This window comes from Paramisgurnus dabryanus, chromosome 14, assembly GCF_030506205.2.
Source record: "Paramisgurnus dabryanus chromosome 14, PD_genome_1.1, whole genome shotgun sequence".
NCBI classification, from domain to species: Eukaryota; Metazoa; Chordata; class Actinopteri; order Cypriniformes; family Cobitidae; genus Paramisgurnus; species Paramisgurnus dabryanus.
In genome coordinates this window covers 23,820,849-23,836,894 of record NC_133350.1, presented here as the reverse complement: position 1 = coordinate 23,836,894, position 16,046 = coordinate 23,820,849, and the positions used below count along the sequence as shown (strand labels likewise).

Here is a 16,046-nt window from a genome sequence, read left to right as displayed (position 1 = left end):
CCACTTTATATTTAACAGTAACATACAAGTTAATTTAATTTACACCAAATGAAATATTTTCTCTACTAAATCATGCTTCTAAACGTATTTTATTAGACTAAAACTGTATTTTAATAAAGTGAATTAGTTTTATTTTTGTTTTTAAAAGAGGCCCACGTTTGTTTTCATTTTTGCAAATGCCTAAAACATCGCATCGCTTGAAAAAAATAAACACATGAGTCATTTGTAACATGAAAATATAAAAGATTGGGACCAAATCTTAAAAGTGAAAAAGAAAATGCATGGATAATAAACTAATAAACATATGAATGAGAACCACATAAATTATAAATTACACCTCCAAATTATGTATATTAAAAATACAGAAGAAAATGTATTTGAGTTTTAAAATGAAGCAGCGTAGACCAGTCAGAAATCATGTGACTCAATGTCAGGTGACTGAACACGGAAGTGACTGAAGAGTGGAAGCTTTTCGCTCGGTTAGAGCTTCATAAATGCTGCTCCCAAGTCCGCTCCACTCCAGAAAATGGTCGTGTAAACAGATGATCGGCAAGACAGGTTAGACGCATTTCTCGGGAAATAATCCAGTCCTGAAAGCATTATTTAATCGACGAGTGTCTGTGATATTGGAGTTATTGTTTGTGTTTATCGAGAAGTAAACGAAACATACGGGTCCCTCAGAGGAAGCTCAGCTAACCTGTTAGCATACCACTGTTAGCAGCAAAAGTAGACGTGCTGTTCCAATTTCAACATCCAGCTACTCTAACGTTATCTGACCCAGCTTTCATTTCCAAACCTCGGTGACTGTTATGAAACTGAGAAATCAGCTGGTCTATAATGTTAGACTTGTGCGTTAATAAGTTTGCGCATTTGGTCGAGTTTCCAGTGGAGTTGCAGGAGGCCTGAGTCACATCTGGAGGACAAACAGAATCTTAAACGCACTTTATCAGCCTGACATGCGTATCTAATCTCTCAGTATATGCTTTAGATGACAACCAGATGTGTCAAATGCTTGAAAAATCTGTTTGTTTGTAAAGTCAGTCATGACATGGTAGATGCAAAGGCTACGTTGTCTTCCAACATCCTTTCAAAATACAGCAAAGTTTTACCGGATATCTAAACATCAGTCCGGTTCTGGAGACGTGAGACTATCAACGGTATGTGCTAATGTTGTGTGACCGGCCTGCATATCTGGATTTGCATAAATTGACATTCCCCTTATAAAGTTACTGTACTGCGACCACCATGTCCGACAACCAGGGCAATCTAAACAACAACGTCCCGCTAAACAACAATAATGGAGGACCGAACCGGATCAGAAACCCACCAATGAACCAAAACCCCCTGATCAATGTGAGGGACAGACTGTTTCATGCCTTGTTTTTTAAGATGGCAGTTACATATGCCAGGCTGTTCCCACCATCCTTCAGACGAATATTTGAGTTCCTGGTCTTATTAAAGGTGAGATTTGCTTTGTGCCATTCTAATGTTTGTGTTGTTTGTCTCAGTCTGATATTGACATCCAGTTGCTTGTAGATAATTGCTTGCCATTAGCGTTGTATGTTTGGCAACCATGCCTTGGAGCTCTTTGTTTTGTTTGTCTTTTTTAATGTATTTATTTAACTGTATTGACTTTTAAAAGACATTTAGGTGATTTTGATGACGGGCCATGTAGGTTTCAATCCTTCACACACCAGTCACTTTCACGTTTTATCCAAAGCGACTTACAGTCCATTCATTGAATCTAAACACTTTTATCAGTATGTGTACTGTATGTGTTCCCTGAGTCAAACCCATGACCTTTGCGTTGCTAACACAAAGCTCTACAAATTGACCTTCGCTTTAAGAATGCAACATGACTTAGTCAAACTCAGGAATAAGTCACATTACAAAAGAAAATTGATTTATTTAAAATTAATACTTCTAAAAATGTATTTTTTCAGTTTTTAACCCTTATGTGTTGTTGGGGCCATTTTTGGCCTTTTTTTGTCTTAATTTGGCCACAACTTTCTCTTTGTTTGAGAGAATGGAATGATTTTTGGTGACAAATCTCATATTTAAACACATTTTAAGATTTTTATCCCCCCAAAAAACTCAACAATTTACCGTGGGCAAATTTACTACACTTTCATGTTGTTAGTGGCCTGGACTGGATTTTATTTGAACTTTTTCACAGTCTTGTCGTTATCAAAACTGGCAAACCTGTCTTCAAAAGTTTGCATTTTTAGGCCCCCAAAACACCACTGTCTTGTAAAGGCAAATGTTGCTGTCCATTTGGTGTCCTCTTTGCAAAAGGATAAACCACCAACAATCAAGAATGTATGATAATAAGGTTTCATGGCTCTGCAAACCAAAAATGTTGTTATAATGGAAGTCAATGTGGCAAATATGGCCATGAACCATAAATGAGGGAGAATTTTTTTTTTAATCTGATGCGGCACAAAAACTAAAAATGACTGATGCCAGTGTTTTTACTAATCTTTGACATGCCCAAGACTGTGAAAAGGGTCAAAAAACAGTCCACAATCACTTTTAATACTGAAAATCAGTCTTTTTTTTGCCAAAATCAGTGACATCACTTATGAACTTGGCAATTAAAGAGTTAAAATCATGGAGTTTTTGTAAACATTTGGTAGTTTTCATCAGTACTGAGGTTGATTAACACATTTATGCCAAAAATTTGGAGGAAAAATTAATCTGATACATTTTTAAAACAGTTACTACAGTTTAATTAATTGTTTTTTTTTTTTGGCCACTAACAACACAAAAGCTTAGTAAATTTGCCCAGGGTATACCCACTGGAGTTTTTTTTATTTTTTTATCTTAAAATATGTGTAAATATAAGATTTGTCACCAAAAATCATTCCATTTGCTCAAACACAGAGAAAGTTGTGGCCAAGTTAAGACCAAAAAAACAACAAATGGCCCCAACAACACATAATAATATATTTTTAGAAATAATTGTATTACTCCTTTTTTTGGCCACTAACAGCACGAAAGGGTAGTGAATTTGAACAATGCAAAAGGGTTAACAGCAAAACTTATTGACAATGCTGTGTTAGACTTTGTAACTGAAACAATACATCTTTGGTAAAGGTAATTTTACAGTGCTTTTGTTAAATGTAATTGTTATAGTAAATTATGCATGATGACATCCAACTAACCCTAAAGCCCAATTTATACATCTGCGTCGATTGTACGGCATAGCCTAGCATGCATAGATGCTTAAGCGCTCATTATAGTTGTGCGTAGGTCCTACGACATAGCCTCGATGGTAGGGATGTGACAGAATTTTCCCTTTGGTTAATTCAAATTTAAAGTTTTGCTAAGGTGTGCGTCAAGCTATGAATAGCCTACAGCATAGAAACTGCGCAGGACCATAACTTGGGCTTTACCCTAGGGTGAATTATAATTCCTACGTTGTACCTTCTACGCAGGTTATTTGCGTCAATGTGCTATTACACATGCAGATCGCAAGTAGCCAATGTCCTCGGGCATGCTAAGGGAAAAGCTGCAACAAAAATTAAATATCACTATGTCTGGGCCTTTCTTTGTTTTTACCATCGCAAACAACTCAAGCTGCAACACAAGTTGCTGTATATTTACCTCCATCACAGCTGATGCTTCTCCAACAATGTACACAACAAGCTGCTTATTCACCAGCTTTTGCATTAACGTTAGGGGTGTCACGGTTCTCCAAATCCTCGATTCGATTACATTTTTGATTCTAAGGAAAAATTGTTTCTAAAGTCTCGATTTTTAAAATGCTATGTCATTTTTAGACTAGACTTTATGAAATATAATATCCGACCTTGAACCTGGAGATGCCCTGCCATGTTAGTCGTGCACCCAGTGGAAAAATATGGTACACGCACATACCCGATAAAACCAAACTTCCTGTCAGATGAACATCTGTCAGTACTTTGCACCTTAAAAATGCGCTTTTATTACCGTCAGACAAGATTGTGAGACTATATCCCAATAAGTCATGTTTAAATCCTGTTTTTATAACTCCTAAGCAACGGAAATAATTTGTTGTGAAACTTAAACGGCCAGTCCTGTCACAGACGCCGTTCTGCTGTGCACGTGCTCCGATTGAGTTCAGCTGAAGGCAGGAGGCCCTTGCTGTTTTTTGTTTCCCATGTAAAGAGCAGCTTGCATGGTGTCTCCTGCATCTGCCATGCTATCTTTTGACTGGCTAGCGAAGTTGGAGGAGTTTGACCAGCAGGACTCAACACGTGTTTTTTTTCCCCACTTGGCAAGCTGACCAGACTTGACATGGGGGCGTGGCTGCATCGAGGATTCCATTTTTTAATTCGAAGTTCGAGGTTGTGACTGAATTGCTAAATCGAAGTCGTGACACCCTTTATTAACATGCCAGTGGACAGTGCCTAGTAGCGATTTTTAACTCTTTCACCGCCAGCGTTTTCAAAAAAAAGTTGCCAGCCAGCGAAAGTGTTTTTCATGATTTTCACAAAAGTTTAATGTCTTTCAGAAAATGTTCTTCTTCAAATATATAAACATACAATATACCAAATGAAAGAACAAACCCTCTGCTTTCAAAAAAAAAAAAAAAAAAACGTTTCATCCTACCTTCAGTAGTTCTTTTTGAATATGGGTAGGTTTCTGCAAAAACACCACATTTTGAGCAAAAAGCTGAGATGATTCCATTTTTGTGACGGACTTTTCATAGAGATCCCATTCAGAGCGATCTTTAAAACAGACACGGACATGCAGCCGCTTGCCATAGGGCAATACTTCTGGGTTTAAAAAGTTGCGGAAGGGCGCCACCTAGTGGATAATATCGGTATTGCGGAAAGACGGAAAAACTCGTTATTGGCGGGGAAGCGTTTTCTCTTGATTGGCGAGATATCTCGTCAATGGCGGGGAAAGAGTTAAGAACACGTTGACGTGAACAACGACGCAGAAGTATAGATGAAAACGGACGTGTAGCCTATGGCATAGAGGCTACTACGTAGGTCCAATGCAAAAGTATAATTCACTAGGGATGTATCGATTCTGTGTTTCATGCACAGCTTGTGCGTGTACTACGGCATTTGGTCAGTAGGAAGTCCTTATCAATCTAAAATCATTATGAGTCGGTCTCGTTTATAACGTGCATTTAAAAACATTTGTTAAAATAAAAATCATTCAAAATATTCTTTATTATCATGAAAATACCTGAAACAATTTAAAGAACAGCGATATAAATATTTCTGTAGACATTTCCTGGAATAGCGTTTGTAATGCTGCTACTTCTGTGGCACAAAGGGAGTTTCTGCGTGAGAGCGCCCCCTGCCGTTCGGATGTGCCGGGATTTCACCGTAATTCATTCATGTTCATTCATTGAGAAAACGCGCATTTGCACGGTTTATCGTTACACCCCTATAATTCACACTTAAACCAAACCCTAAAGTACTTACATGTTGTTATTTATAATTACTCTGTAACTAGGCTTTTTCCACCAATCAAGCAGCTTGGTTATTAGCCAATTAAAAAAATTCAGTAATTGACCTGGAAGTTTTAAGTGGAAATTTAAGAAAAAACTGTGAACGAACCTTTAAAAATTACTTTAATTGGCAACACGTAAACAATTTAAGCTTTTTTCACTTAAAGTTGAATTTTCTTAAGTGTTACCAATTGAAGTAATTTTTTGTTTAATCCAACTTTCACTTTTTATAGTGTATGAAAGGTAATTTACCTAGTCTAAACAACATTACAACTGCAACAGATATTATTACTCATAAACTACACTGTAGCAGGTGCACAGAGGTATGAAGTTATTCAGATGTTGTCGACCTGTGAATCTGCTTCAGGAATTACCTGTTAAGTAACTACTTACATTACATTACTTACCACCTACATGTACCTTATTACAGTAGTACTGTATACAGTATTTCAGTTCCCTACTGCAGAGGGATAGGAGATCCATGTTCATGCATTTTTTTGATTCGATAATTAAGTAGCGCATTACGTACCAATCCAATAAGTTGGAGAACGATCCTGGCTTCAGCACGGATAGTGACGACATGCTTTTTTCCAGTTCGCAGACATTTTTGCAGAAATTGATGTGAATGTTGATCTGCATTTTAAAACCCTGGTCAGTTGAACGATAACTATCAGGGCTCCAGACTGCCCCCAAATGGTGGCATTTTGCCCCCAAAATTTAAGAGCGTGCCACTGAATTTTACATCCAGTTGCACATGTGCGACCACTAAATTTGACTTTTTTTTCCAAAAGTGCACAATAAAATGTGACACTGAATTTGAAACAGCACGTTGTAATTTCTGCATCTATCATCAAGTATTTATTAGTAATACAGTGGAAATTAGTAGAAATGTGAATATTTGGTTAGCATGTTGATTTACGGTGTGTGCCCCTAAATTTTCTGGTTGCGCCCCTAAAATTTTCAGTTGGGGGCCACTGTGCTCCTAGTGAAAAAAGTTAGTCTGGAGCCCTGATTATGTCATTGCAAAGACACATGCCACGGTTCACATATGGCGTATTCTTTGACTGATCCTGGCAATGTTAGATCACGATCCCAGAATTGATCCCGGAATGTGTTTGCATTCAAACAGCAGAAGGCAGTCTAGCAATTATATGGCAACTTTTTGGGATCAACGTTCCGTTAAATGGGTTTTTGCTGACACATCCTTCTATGTTAATTCTTTATTGTCTAAACTGTGGCTTGTTTGCACATTTGTATTTTCAGTCACTACATTGTCATGTTGTGTAATTGGCAGGCGTTGTTCATGCTTTTCATCCTGGCCTACATCCACATTGCATTCTCACGCTCGCCAATCAACTGTCTGGAGCACGTGCGAGAGAAATGGCCCCGTGACGGCATCCTGCGTGTGGAGATCCAGCGTAACTCCAGCCGTGCGCCAATTTTCCTGCAATTCTATGAGACCGATGGAATCCAGGGATTGGTGAAGGAATCGGAGGAGGATGGAGCTGAATCGGGAGAGTTTGTGCTTCAGACAGATGCGGAAGAGGAGGAGATGACCGTGGAGATGTTTGACAACAGCACAGTACGGGTCAGTCCAGTTAAAAATTGCGGCATTAATTCTTTTCATTCATTTATTAAAATCTTTCTAACAAAGTTTGCCCTCTCTCTCTTTCTCTCCCATGCAGTTTGAGCTGGACATCGAGCCGCGTCTGAATCCGTCGGTGAGCGGCGGGGTTCCAGGCTCCAGCTTGAATGAATCGCAGGATCTGTCCTTCAGCCAGGCCTCTTCTAAAGGTATGCAGCCGCTGAGGGAGTCTGTCTCCGAGATTGAGATGCTAACTCGAGCAGGTAAACATCTCAAACTGCGTAGCTTTCTGCCCAACTCCTCCTTCCACTGTGATTATCACATCTTCTCTTTTCCCTCCATCAAGTGCAGCCCTTCACATTTCCCCTAATCTATTTTTATCTATTCCCTTTTCTTATCTTACTCATCCCAAAGGTCATGTCAGCTAGTTCACACAGCATCATGGCCTGACCATGAACAATCAATAGAGCGTAGAGTCTCTGTGTGTTCTTGCTGTTTCCAAACCAATTTGGTTTCAAATTCTCGCTTGTTCCAAACCTTGATCAATATTTGGATTCGGATTAGTTTAATTTGGTAGGATTGTGAAGGGTGTGATTTGCACAAGTTTTGTCAGGGTCCGACCCACTGTGTAAACTTTGAAAGAAAGTAAAAATTAAGGGTTGGGGGTTTCGAAAAGACATGAATGTTTTTATTCCCAATGTTGAATTAGAAAATGTTTCTATAAAGTGCATGGACACCAAATGGACAGCATCATTTGCCTATAACTGGGGAGTTAAACATAGAAACCTAAATATATTGCACACCAAAAATGAACAAATACGGTTAGTTTGTGGACCGTTTTTCCAGTAGCAACAGTATACACTATAAAAGGACATTTCAGGACTTTTTCTAATCCTAAAAGTGTGCACATTTCTTTTATCGTAAACAGTTTGGTTACAGGACAGTGGCGTTTTGGGTCCTTAAGGGTGTTTTCACATATACACTGTTTAGGTCGGCCCAAATGACGTGTCGCTCCGAGTGCGGTGCGTTTGGGTCAGTGTGAACACAACAGCCGCACTCGGGTGCGCACTAAACAGCCGCTCCGAGACCGCTCTAAACAGGTGGTCTCGGAGCGGCTGTTGCCGAACTCTGGGGCGACCCACCTGTGGTGTGAACACTGCTGGACCTCGGGCCGAACCAAATACAGGAAGTTCTCCACATGTTTGAGCCACTGGGCTTTCGTTGTGACGTGAGCCGGGTGTTATATTGTGGGTTAACAACAAACAAGCCAATCCTGGTCCGTTGCATAGAGATTCGCTGTCTCCTTTACGTTTGAGCTGATGATTTTATAAATGCATAGCTGTCCTCCACACACAAATAGTGACATTACGGGCTTTTAGCAAACGGCTCCGTGAGAAAGGCTTTAATAGAACAGCTACGCAATTTCGCGTTAAAGCAAAGAAACTTCGCAAAGACGTACAATGTTTATCTCCACATCTTGATAGCTGCGCTCTCTCTGTCAAGCTGGTTGTCGTGGAAACGTGGGGGTGGTCATGAGACGGTAAGAGCTGTCAGAGACCAATGACAGCGCTGACCGTTGTCACATGGTGTACGGTGCGGCATTTCGAGTAAAGTAAAAAATATATATATGTGAACACGGACCGCACTAACTGAAAAATGATACAATGTATTTTGGTGCGCTCCGAGGCCGCACCACAGTGCGCACCAACATATGTGAAAACAACCTAAAGCGTAACTAAACCCCTGGCTAGAGCCTGACTTCACCCACTGACAATATTTGAAAAATGCAAGAAAAGTGGGCAGATCCCAAGGAGATAGAGGGGACGAACTAAGTGTGTGGTGAGATCGTAACAAGGGCGTGGTGATCTTGAACCTGCTTACGTCACGAGTCATTTTTTGGACCCACCATCCAATAGGAAAATTCAACTGTAGTAGCCACCGTTCAACCTGAAGAGGGCAGCACTTTTTTACGTTTTTACACCATATATTGTAGTATTGAAACACTTTACATCCACATGTCAAAAAACTTACTAAAATCAATGAACAGCACTAATAAAACCCCATTCTTACAGATCATTAACTAAAAAAAGTTGGTTTAGGGTTTAGTTACTCTTTTAAAATGCAAAGTTTTGAAGACAGGTTTGACAGTTTTTGATAACAACGCCTTGTCTTTGTGTAAACTGTGATAATGCTGACGCCATGCACGTGACAGACTTATTAATGCTTCTTTAACAAAAGTGTCAAAAATTTTGGAACTTTAAATCCAGGGTCACTCATAGTAATAAACCTACCTTATCGTTCGTCTTAACAAAACCGTTCAATGCTTTCACCGCATCACATTGATGTTTGTATGTATTTATTGCCCTAAACTGTAAAATTCCTTGTTGCTTTTAATTTTTTAAGTTTAAGCAATTTGTAATTTAGGGTTCCCATGGGTCCTTGAAATCCATGAAAGTTTGTGAATCTGGGGGAAAAATTCAAGGCCCTGGGAAGTTTTTGAAAATATACAGACATTGATACAGGTCATTAAAAGTGCTTGAATCTATTTTATGCAAGAGGTTTTCTGGAAAAAAATCCATATTATTCCCTATGTAGTGTAGGATAATATCCAAAAAATTCTAGACTTTTTAAGCACACGTGCTAAACTGTTAGTTTTAAATGCTTATATCTTCTGTATGCAAATGCTTATATCTTCTGTATTGTGTTTGACACATGAAAACGTCTCAGGTTATGTATGTAACTGTTGTTCCCTAAGAAGGGAACGAGACACGTCTCCCTTGTCATACTTCCTGCGTCCCTGTAAGGCCGTCTTTGGCAATATTTCAGATATTGATATACTTCCTGGCTCCCGCGTCACCCTGTCTTTGTCGTTAAGCCTCACCATTGGTTGAATTACACATTCAGATGCACTTACCCTTGGAGGCGTCCCCAAAGTGTCACTGTAGTGACGCAGCGCAAGTTCCCTCGAAAGGGAACTGTAACAATGTATCTTTAAAGGTAACACGGTGTAACCTTGCTCTCACTTGAAATTTATCCACACATTTAGTCCTTGAATTTGAGGGTATTATTGGACCTGGAAAGTCTGAGTTAGTGAACGTACATCGACACTTACTATGTTTACAAACATTTGATTCATATCACAACATTATAAGTTTTTTTTTTTTATTTTAGAAGTCATACATAGACTATCTCTTACCATTCGAAAGTTAGATTAACTTCAACCACGGGCTTCCGAAAAAGAGCTAGCAACGTTGTTCACCCAGGTTTCGGACACCACTTCAAAACGGCGGACGCCAAATATTATGCACTGAGACGGGACGATTTCAGACATAGCCCTTGTGTTTTGTGTACATGTCATTTTTCAGAATCGCAAATGACAGTTTTTTTTTTTTTAGTTTTTTACTACATTTTTGTCATGTAAACATAGCCTAAACTTGCTTGTTCATAAAATTCAGTCAGACCAATCCTCATATACTATCAATTTCTAGTGCAATATCTTGTGTTAATAAAGTTTGTTTGTATTTATAAAGCTTAAGTTCGCAGTCTTACATAATATAAACTGTAGGGTCCAATTTTTAGATTTTGTTTTGTAATGTGCAAATTTAATGCAACACCGTCAACATTTGTGTTTGTGTAGTGTGGCCGCAGGAGGAGTATATCGTGGAATATTCTCTGGAATATGGCTTCCTCCGGCTGTCTCAGGCCACACGTCAGCGTCTTAACATCCCGGTCATGGTTGTGACTCTGGGTGAGTATCTAACCCCCTTTAATAGTTAGTACATAAGCTAAAAAGCAACGCTCGTATAAATATATAACTTATGAAATCCGTCACATAAATTCCCTAGAGAAGATCCTTTACATATTTATAGTTTAGTGAGTGTCGTAACTTCAGAAGTTGTCTGTGTGCAGACCCCATGAAGGATGAGTGCTTTGGAGATGGTTTCAGTCGCTTTCTCCTGGATGAATGCCTGGGTTATGATGACATCCTGATGTCCAGCGTTAAAGCTTTAGCAGAGAATGAAGAAAACAAAGGTAATGTAATGATTCTCAAGCAGACTCCTTACTTTGCAAAGATGTTTTAATAGCTCACCAGTAAATGTTAACATTAAGCCTGAATGGTGTCTTTAGGGTTCCTGAGGAACGTGGTTTCTGGAGAACACTATCGTTTTGTCAGTATGTGGATGGCTCGTACTTCCTATCTGGCAGCCTTCGTGATCATGGTTATATTTGTAAGCACTTCATTACATGGATTGATTGTGAGGGGTAGCCTCATCTGTGATGTTAAATTTTTGTAATTTACAGAAACCAGTCCCAAGAAAGCCATTACAAGGTGTTTAAACTCTTGCCTTTACACATTGTAATATTTCTGTCATTTTTCAGACACTATCCGTGTCTATGCTGCTGCGGTATTCGCACCACCAGATCTTCGTCTTTATAGGTGAGTTCCCATCTGCCTCTCTCAACTTGTACCTTTTACTTTTGAATAATTTGTGCATCATTCAGTCTGTAACACCTGGTATCTCCTCAAATACATCTCTCTCTCTCTCTTTATAATCTTTTCAGTGGACCTTCTCCAGATGCTGGAGATGAATATGACTATTGCCTTCCCAGCCGCTCCTCTCCTCACTGTCATCCTGGCTCTAGTGGGTAGGTAGAACTTAACTCGAGCTTAAAGCTCCCATAACACACGCTGTTTCTTTAGTTTTTTCAGATTTATAAAAGACAGATCAGCTATAATTCAACTTATAATTCACTATATGTTTGTGTCGTTTACATTATATGCACTTGTGTAATTTGCCAACAAAGCAGAGACATTTGATGCAGTTTTACTTACCGCCTGTGACTCGTGACTCAGTTTTTCAACGAAACCCAGCGTTAAAAAACACACGCACAACTATACCGCTACCCCGGATAAACAAACTATATCCATTATTTCCATAAGGCTGTGCTCTTTGGGAAGCTGAACAAGCTTAAACTTCCCTCACAAACAACAACACACTTATTTGGTGACGTTGATTTCGTGTCCGCTCTTGGTTGGTGTGTGTGTGTGTGTGCGCTATTTCGGTTAAAGTGCCCATATAAGGACTTCCACTGTACTTCCTGCACTGAAATTGCCCATAAAAGAATAAGAGCAGCAAGACGGTTACGTATGAATTACTGTAAATAATACTTTTGATCCTGTCTACAGGGATGGAGGCCATCATGTCCGAGTTTTTCAACGACACAACCACTGCCTTCTACATTATCCTCATTGTTTGGTTAGCCGACCAATACGATGCCATCTGCTGCCACACCAACACAAGCAAACGTCATTGGCTTAGGTAGGTTTGTTGCCACATTCACAAGACATGTTTTTTTATATCCATCATTCATGAGGATCTATTTCATTTAGGGTACTTCCATAGAAGTAAACTTTCTTCATAGAAAAGCATTTTAATTCTAGCGTATTTTGGATCCATGCAACGTTTTTTGTTGCTTTGTTAAAATGTCATCGAGAATGAACTTTCAATAAATCTAAATGGATCTCTTGTGCTGTTTTGCAGATTCTTTTATCTGTATCACTTTGCCTTCTATGCGTATCATTATCGCTTTAATGGCCAGTATAGCAGTCTGGCTCTCGTCACATCCTGGCTCTTTATTCAGGTATCACTATAAGCATTTACTATCAGCACGTACTTTTACCAAAAAAGCAATTTAATAGAACAATAACAATTTTTATGTCTTTCTACAGCACTCTATGATCTATTTCTTCCACCATTATGAGCTGCCGGCCATTCTCCAGCAGATCCGAATCCAAGAGATGCTGCTTCAGAACCAGCAAGTGGGTCAGGGCAACCAGACAGCACTGCAGGACAATCTCAACAACAACACCACCAACGCCGCACCCGCCAACGCGGCCGCCCAGGACCGCCAAAACGCTCCGGATCAGCCCCAGGTCGACACCCACAACGCCTCTGTAAACCTCGGCCCATCCGTCGACCCATCCAGTTCCGTCAGCGACCTCGACTGGATGGCCGAGATAGCCATCGGTCCTGAAGTTCTGACCATTTCGCGCCTCAGTGGCTCGCTTTTAGAACCCGGAGGAATCCAGGAACCAACTGTGACGGAGTCGCAAACCCCAAGCCCAACGAGAGCGAACCAGGAGGGGAACGTCAGCATAGCCGGCCCCTCTTCGGTAGATATCACAGGGAGGGGTTGCGCTCGGGGTTTGGGGCCCCCTGGTGGTGGAGGGCTGATGGATTCGGAAACGGACACCACTTCCTACCCAGTGACCTCACATACAGACTGCAAAGCAGCAGATACAGACTTAAACGGCGAGATGGGGAAGGAAAACGAAACCTCGCCGGACCCCCATTCCGCCCCCGCCTGAGATACACGCGCCCATTCAGAACGAATGAGTCTACATCCTTTGCTCCACAGTCTGTCTCTCTCTGTAAATTAATCCAAAAGGCATCAAGAGGAGAAACCGTGATGGAGCTTTATATAATTACATCCTCGAAACCTCCAGCGCAAGCCTGGAAGCAGACTTCTGCCCGCTCTCAAGAGTAAATGATGACGTGTGGAGTTGTGATCATCTAAAGAGTGTACATGTGATTGTTTGTTTTGTTTTTTTATTGATTTAAACTTTTAATACAGGGAGCATTCGGCTTGCAAATGTGATGTATCGCTCATTAATGGTACCCAAATATAGGCGTGCGCACGGGAGACCTGCTATGAATCCCATCGCACATTTTGGCTTTGTTTCATTCCATTAACGATAGCAAGCACTCACTCCTTTAATAAATAACGCTGCCTACTTGTATTCATTCAAATGTATGGAAGGTGTGAGCTGACTACCGACATCAAGGTCTTGGACACTACAAGGACTTCAGTGTGACTTTGTAAGAGTACCTCCAACATTTGTTTATTGGTGACACTGCTGCAAAGTAACCAGCAGTTAGATATTACATCATTTTATCCGGAAAATTCCCATCTTTTATGTGATCCTAATTGAAAACATTGTCGTGTCTCTCAAAAGTCATTTCTGTGGTTTCTAATCCTCATCAGTAGAAATTTGTCTTGGTTTTTAATTCAGGTCAAGCCGGGTTTAAGAAAGAAGGAGGCCGTTTGAAGATTATTGCCTTACGCTTCTTAAACTGAATATTAACCCAGTATTTCCCTCTGAAGTACTCGAGGGTCGATAGCCTTACTTAGAAGCTTTAATGAGGATACAGTCATGCAAAGCAATCAGCAAACGTATGTTGTTTCTGTGACGGATGTTTGCGATCAATAAAACGGATTCAGGTTGGATCGGATGCAAGCAGTGTGAAGGTCAGACCGTATTTGTGGTGTAGATGCTAATGGTTTCCATCTTAGTCAACATTGAAGCATCACACTACATCAAGGTCACTGATTGATTTGGTCTATTGTCATATTCGGCTTATTAAGATGATAAAACAAACTCTGTCTTTTTGACCGTGTGTCTAGAAGTCTTCACTTAGTGCACCACAAACTAAGAAAACAGGAGTTTATTGTCATGCATACTCTCTTTAACTGTGGATGAATAAACATTGGGGAGGTTCCTTTAAAGGCTATGCAACAATAGGGCAAGTTTTTTTTTTTTGAAATTGTGCAATATTTTGAGGCAGATCTATAAAGGATGTAAAGTCTGAAAGAGCGATTGATTTCAAATGTTTTATGATCAGTTCCTAATTATTATTATTATTTTTTTTTGGTGCCTATTTGCCATTGTGAGAGGCGAATGATTGTAGTGTTAAGATTGTAAGTTGTCTAGAAGACGGAAACTGATTAAAAAAAGATTTTCAGTTCTCTGATATACTAGATTTTGTCTCATTCAAATGTATTTAACTGTAATGTATAAAGGCAAATGCATAAAGAAACTTAATTTCCACTGACATGGGTATGTTTTTTTTTACCTAAATCCTGTTTTTTAAGACTAACGAATAAAGGCAAAAATCTTTAGTCCTATAGTCTTTAAAGTGTGAACTGCTAGATCTACAACCTAATTTAACATACAGTTGGCTTATTTTATTATTTTGTACTGTTCTCTTTGGTCCACTAATAAGTGGTTTTGACATAGATAAAAACAGGAATAATAAGTAATTTGTAGGATTTTTCTTACATGTTCTGAGCCTCTATTTTAAAGGGAAATGTCATGAAAATCTGACTTTTTCTTGTGCCGTAATTGGGCCCCAGTGCTTCTACCAACCTAGAAAATGTGAAAAAGATCAACCCACTAACTTAGTTTTGATAAACCATTTTCTGCAAGAATGAAAAAATAGGTCATTGAAATTTGTCTCCCCTTGTGATGTCAGAAGGGGATAATACCGACCCTTAATCTGCACTATCACGCCGCTGTCATTTAGTGCAGATATCCGCTCATTTGCATATAAAGGGACACCCCCAAAAATGGCACATTTTTACTCACACCTACAAAGTTGCAATGTTAACATGCTATAATAAATGTATATAATATTATGAGCTAAATTCACATATGTGCTCGGTACATCAAAGATTTATTTGACATCTAAAAAAGTCTTGTGAAATGCCCCCTTTAAAGCTTTATTATAATTATTTAAAGCCCCCCCATATTGGAGTGTAGTACATTATCACTTAAAGGGGACAGAGAATGAAAAACCATTTTTACCTTGTCTTTGTTGAATAATGGTAGTCTACCCGCATTCACGAACATACAAAAAGTGCTAGACATGCTAAACATCTCAGTCTCATAGAAATTCCTCTTTTAGAAATGTCAGCCAGAAAACGGCCCAATCTGAAAAACTGATGCTTATGACATCACAGGCATCTCACTGCCCCTCCACTTTAAAATAATTGGCTACATTTTTAGAGTGGCAGCAAAGTCAGCCAATCAGTAATGAGATTGCAAGTTAACCCAGTAGGGGGAGCCAAATAGGTGCAAAACCACTTGTTTAAAATCGCCAACCCTAATAGAGCTATCTGAGAGAGGTTTTTAGGAAGCTTCTAAGGCATTACAGACCCAAACAAAATTTT

The 16,046-nt window shown here is 39.5% G+C and overlaps 1 protein-coding gene across 2 annotated transcripts; it reads left to right on the top strand.

The window, feature by feature from the left end:
* The first annotated feature begins 468 nt into the window (after positions 1-468).
* Positions 469-14,929, top strand: tmem259 (transmembrane protein 259). 2 transcript variants are annotated; one of them, XM_065241688.1, is made up of 11 exons: positions 469-1,461; positions 6,744-7,037; positions 7,135-7,243; positions 10,672-10,782; positions 10,944-11,066; positions 11,163-11,263; positions 11,415-11,472; positions 11,598-11,681; positions 12,223-12,355; positions 12,578-12,677; positions 12,766-14,929. In XM_065241688.1, the coding sequence occupies exons 1-11, from the start codon at positions 1,246-1,248 to the stop codon at positions 13,402-13,404; spliced, it is 1,968 nt and encodes a 655-aa protein (XP_065097760.1). In that variant the 5' UTR covers positions 469-1,245; the 3' UTR covers positions 13,405-14,929. The 2 variants fall into 2 exon arrangements, with proteins under 2 accessions (XP_065097760.1, XP_065097759.1); XM_065241687.1 differs by having other exon boundaries at positions 7,135-7,297.
* Positions 14,930-16,046: the final 1,117 nt, after the last annotated feature.